The 5,797-nt window shown below is 34.5% G+C and overlaps 2 protein-coding genes across 2 annotated transcripts; both read left to right on the top strand.

Annotated features, from left to right (window-relative positions):
• Positions 1-226: 226 nt before the first annotated feature.
• On the top strand, positions 227-1,521 carry LOC146147967 (nudC domain-containing protein 2-like). Its single transcript, XM_083387409.1, has 3 exons — positions 227-385; positions 737-907; positions 1,355-1,521. The coding sequence occupies exons 1-3, from the start codon at positions 268-270 to the stop codon at positions 1,516-1,518; spliced, it is 453 nt and encodes a 150-aa protein (XP_083243535.1). The 5' UTR covers positions 227-267; the 3' UTR covers positions 1,519-1,521.
• A 66-nt stretch (positions 1,522-1,587) lies between these two features.
• LOC146147966 (lysine-specific demethylase 8-like) lies at positions 1,588-5,268 on the top strand. The gene is made up of 7 exons (XM_083387407.1): positions 1,588-1,770; positions 1,957-2,106; positions 2,186-2,320; positions 2,456-2,634; positions 2,776-2,950; positions 3,174-3,335; positions 4,403-5,268. The coding sequence occupies exons 1-7, from the start codon at positions 1,588-1,590 to the stop codon at positions 4,673-4,675; spliced, it is 1,257 nt and encodes a 418-aa protein (XP_083243533.1). The 3' UTR covers positions 4,676-5,268.
• Positions 5,269-5,797: the final 529 nt, after the last annotated feature.

The following is a 5,797-nucleotide window of genomic DNA, read 5'->3' as shown; positions in this document are numbered from 1 at the left end:
TTTGTGCCCAATTTTGACGATAGCAGCATTTTTCTAGAATCTAGAGCCTGATGTGGCTTGCAAAAATTATGCAATTTAAATATTGCGGCCTGCGATGCTGTTAATCTTGGACCATTCTGTTCTAGGAGTGTGATATTTTACGTACAAATCATTGAGTTGATAGTAATTAAAAACCTTGTTCACAAAATGTACTATAAGCAAACTTTATTTTTACACAGCAGTGTATTTGTCATCACCAATCGTATTTTTAATTAAAATTAAAGTTCAATGTCATCTAACTTTGACGAGAAAAGTGGAGCTGTAATTTGCCCTACACCTTGGGGACACTGGTATCAAACAGCTGAGGAAGTGTACGTTGAAATCAACTCAGAAACTCCAATTAGAGGTAAAAAAATTAAGTTAAAAATTTTACTACTCATTATGATGAATTGACAATCTCTTAATTTTTATAAGCATATTTGACACATCTTAAACTAAATTAAAAAATCGACTGACCTATTCAATTAATTTGTTTGATCTTGTTCGTATTCTGAGTTGATGTCAAAAAGTATTTATACTGTTTCAAAAACAAAACAATAAATAACATAGTTTGCTGACTTAGCAGCAATTGGTTACAGTGGTACAAAACATTTTCAAAAGAAGTTCTGAAAGCACAAGTGTCATTCAGACAACCGAAACTTAAACTGAGATCCACATCCTAATTGGAGAGTTAAGTTGATTAAAAAACTGTGTTCAGGAAGAGATGTCAGTGTGACATTTACTGCTTCACACATTTTCTGCTCCATCAAAGGAAATATCATCTTTGAAGGAGATCTTCCCAAAAAAATAATAGTAGACGAGTCAACCTGGAGTGTTGAAGACAAAAAACTTGTCAGGATACTACTTGCAAAATCTTTAAGGAAAGAAGGCAAGTGTAGAATAGATGTATGGTAATGTCACTCATATTTAAAACATTGGTTAAGCATTTTTATTTTATTTTCGAAAAATAAGTAGTGTTTTCCAGTATCTAGTTTTTTATTCTTTTAAGTGTGCATTATTTTTTGTATATGTGAAATACTATGGTAGTTTATAATTTATAGATATATATTTAATATATATATAATAACAAACAATCTTTAATGTGGTATTTTATCTAAAATACATTAATATTTAACAAGTAGTAGGCAGAGATTTTAGATTTTTTAAGGCAGATATGGAACTCTGTCTTTATTATGTTCATTTTATCATAAAGTATATAATCCAACTTGTGTTATATTTATGCAGAAACCTAAAGTTTGAGTATGTAATGTCATCAACAAAAAGTTCCCTTTATGTTGATTTACTATTTAACTTGCCTAAACTCAGACTTCTACAGATTCTTGCTGGAAATCACTTTTAGCTGCAAACGTTTATGCAGCTGATGCTTACACTTACGAACAAATGAAAAAGAAATTAACTTTGGAAAAATACCAAATTGAGCAGCCCGGCTTCGACTTCAGCTCTGCAGATATCTCTGGACAATACGCAATCGATGATTAAAATTAATTTCCTGTGCAAATATTAAAAGTAAAATTTTGCGATGCTATTTTAAACGGTTCTGAATAAACAATGTCTTGTGAATTATCCACCACTGTATATGAAATAGTCAAACAAATTCTTGAAACATGCAAAAGTTTTGACAAACTTATTTATTGGTCTGAAGTGGGCAAGCCAATTATAAATTTGCTTAACAAGTCCTACTCTTGCATTGAACGTTCAAATTGGAGCATGCTAATCGACATATCAGAACGGGTATGTATGCATGCTAGCCGCCATATACCTCGGCTATGTTTTTGGTTTAAAATGTGTTTAATTGACATTCTCCTTGACTTAAAAATTGAATCTGTTTTGATAGAAAAGATCCATTTAAAGTTTAAAACACTGAGTTTAAAATGCATCTTAAACTGCTGTGCATCTATCGCCCATTTTTATATTTAGTTGCAAGAACATTCCTGGGAAATGTTAAACACAGGCCACTGGAAAGATGTGTCAACTCACTGGAGGAATGTTTATTCATGTGCACTTATGTTTAAAGTGATTTCTATGGTAATAATGGCTTCAACTTGCTCTCCGATTAAAAAGCTCAGGGTACTAGTTTTGCTGTATTTAGTTTACAAATAAAGCATCAGTAACCATGTTACCTTGAGAAACTATGGTGTATTTTCAGAACATTTGTGAACTATGTGATAAGGCTTTGCTCATGGGAGGCAATATGTTCTGCAAAGAATTTCAGGACATCGTTTCTAAGTGTAAGGACCAAAGAAACCAAGAACATTTGCTTGAAACCAAGTTTTGTGAACCGGTATTATTTTTGTGACTTATTTTACCCTGTCAACGTTATTGTTGCTTTAGAAATTTAAGTATTTACTTTGTCATTGAAAATATAAATATATAGTATGTATAACTAATAGTATCATTTATGGATGTTATTATTTAGGCTATAAAGAAAAAATTCAAGAAAGAAAATGCCAGAAGAAATATGCTTCCATTTAAAAATGAAATTCCGGTTGTTAATTGCCCATCCCTCAATAGTTTCAAGTTAAACTACATGAATAAAGTGAAACCAGTCATTTTAAAGAATTGTGTGAATCATTGGCCTGCTTTGACTAAATGGAGGTGAATCTATGAATGGTGATTATCATTACCCTTGATTAAATGAATCCACCCATTTAAAAAAGTAAAGCTATAAAACATTTATTGTCAGCAATATAATTAGTTAACTTGCATGTTTTAGTTATTTAAATTTGTTAAATAAAGGATTGAATATATAAAGAACATTGCTGGCCATCGTTTAGTACCGGTTGAATTGGGATCAAAATACACGGATGACAGCTGGGGTCAAAAACTGATGTCAATTACAGAATTCATTGAACAGTTTATTGAGGTGGATAATCCAAATGGCTACCTTGCACAGCACCAGTTATTTGATCAGGTTATTAACCAAAGATAAAGTTGGCCATCAGTTTTGCATTTTAGATATGATTTTAGATAGATACTCCTAAATGAGTCTTTACTTTAAAATATTATAAAAAAATAAAGCTTATTAATGGTCAAAATTGGTCATATTTACATTGTTGGTCGGTTTTACCTATTTAGACTTTCTTAATGTTTTGCAATTTCAAATCAGACTTTTAAACACCCCAAAAACTTGTTAGATTCCAGACTTAAAAGAGGACATCAGAATTCCTGATTATTGCTGCTTGTCTGAAGATGTAGATTTCGATCCTGAGGTCGATGTGGACGTGAACGCTTGGTTTGGGCCAAAGGGAACAGTGTCACCTTGCCATCAAGACCCCAAACACAACTTACTTGTTCAGGTAACGTAAGTCGTGAAACGAGTGAAATTTTTTTATCGCACCTAATTCACAGATTTTTTTTAACAATCCACAGTTATTTTTTGCGTTTTTTGCTTTGCAAGGTAGTTTTGTCATGAATAGGGTTGGGCATTTGACCGGTCAAATAAGATCCGGTCAATGGTCAAATACTCGTCAAATAGGTCAAATATTGGTCAAATACTATACACACTATCAAAATGCAATTGAAGTTCAAAATAAACCTTGATTTTAACTTTAAATAAATATGTGAACGTTTTGGCTCAAGTACAATGGTTTGTAAACAAAAAACAATAATTTTATGACTATTAATAAGAATTTTTGCAAAACCATGTCCATCTTACAAAGCAAAACCAGTTAAGCCAACAAGTTCATTAACGAAATTTAACAACAAGTAAATGCATCAGTAAAAAAACACTTTTGCGACTATCTGAATTTTCTAAATCATCACCAGGGTCCACTGGAGACAAGGGATTTGGTTCTCCTAAATTTCTAGATCCCGACTAGTATTTCCTTTTATGACAAATGCGATTCATCATATACCTGGATTTATTCTAAACAAAATAAATCTAATTTGCTATTACAAACACTTGTTATTAGCACAGAACATGTGTTTGAATCAGGTAAACCCTGCCATTTTATATTTGAATTCTAAAAGTTACAATCAAGTTTATTAAAAACTCAAATCACAAAAACAAAAATTTACAACATTTGAATCCAATATGACTATTTGACCAGTTAAATAAAGTGCGGTCAATTGACCGTATTTGACCGGCCAATTGACCGGTTTGCCAACCCTAGGTCATGAATATGAAAGTAAACAGTCGAAGGTAACTTATTACACGAAATCTAACTACGGCACAAAGATGTACTAGGCATTTTTGCGCTCCATTTCAAAGTTTTGCCTTTTTAACTAAATTGGGATGTCATTTGTGGCCGTACTTTTTTATCGGAATAACATACGAAGTTTGTCGGACATTCTTTCTGCACATTGTACGTGTATCCATAAAAGCCAAAACCTTCGGTCAAAACCCCAGTGTTTTGCCTGGCAGGTGGTGGGAAGCAAGTACGTGCGCCTCTACGCTCCCGAGCACTCATCGGGGCTCTACCCACACGAAAGCTCGTCATCGGTTCTCACCAACACAAGCCAGGTCGACGTCGAGTCGCCCGACGACGAGCGCTTTCCTCTATTCAAGGACGTGAACGATTTCCACGCCGAAGAGTTTCTTCTCGAGCCCGGCCTGGTCCTATACATTCCGCCCAAGTACTGGCACTTTGTCCGCTCACTAGAAACCAGCTTTTCGGTCAGCTTTTGGTGGAAATGAATGAATTTGACGAAATATATGGGCACAATGTGGCATGTTAAGGTGGTGGTTGTTTCGCTGTGGCGTACTATTGATTTGCGATGTTGTCGAAGTCAAATTATTTTTTGACTTGAACTATGCATTGTGTCAACTTTGATCCAACCCTTCAAAAAGTTCGATGCTCGACAGGGACGTTTTAATTTGTACTTGTCGTCCAGCTTTCATGTGCGGAGTTGTTTCGTAATAAAAAGTTGTCACCGTGTTTTTAAATGTATTGGCAATTAAATCCTTCCGCCTCAATTTTGCTTGCTGTAGCCTGCCTTAAAAAAAATTATTTGTCAAGTCATATTACTTTCCTGGACGTGAAATAATATATTTTGCAGTTAAGTTTAAAATAAACTGAACTTATAACTACGCTTCTCAATAGAATATTATTTTTTGCGAATGGCAAACGTTCGCTGCAAAGTCCACACAAATACCACGTTAAAGGTCAAACTAGTGTTGCCAGGCCTTCCAACATGCAACCCCTGAAACATGATTGATACGCAGCCTACAATTAATCGGCAATGTATAAGAATTTTTACGCATCAAAAACTTTCTGCAAGACCTGAATAGCTTTATCATCGTGAACGTACGACTTGTTCTGATAACATGAATAAAAATTCAACCGAAATGTGGTATATTAAAACACTAACGTAAAGCACAAAATACAACGTAAGAGTTTAGAAACGATTTGGCTAGTATCCCGGAACATGCTTTGTCGAGACACTGTCCAATGAACAGGCTGCGCAAATGCATGATGGGTTATTAACTTACCATGGTTGGTTGCGAGACCTTCATGGGTCCCGTAAAACAAAATAGGGTGAATTGGACTGCACAAAATTAAGCTCATTGTTAGTGTACAGACTAGATACTTAGGCCTTTTCTTCCATAGTGAACTGATTGGCGACTTGTAGGACACCCCTATGAATGGACGGCTGAACATCCACCCATTTTGGGTTACGTACATTTGTGGAACACAGGCTGAACTCTTTCATAAGAGCAAATACTTAAATTAATGCTATTCACAGACCACCGTGCCTATTTCTCGCTTTCAGCACATGCTAACATGTCTATCAAAACAGCAAAGACAATTCATAAAAT

Source organism: Ascidiella aspersa, chromosome 4 (assembly GCF_963924565.1).
Source record: "Ascidiella aspersa chromosome 4, kaAscAspe10.2, whole genome shotgun sequence".
Lineage (NCBI taxonomy): Eukaryota > Metazoa > Chordata > Ascidiacea > Phlebobranchia > Ascidiidae > Ascidiella > Ascidiella aspersa.
This window is presented reverse-complemented; position numbering and strand designations above follow the sequence as displayed.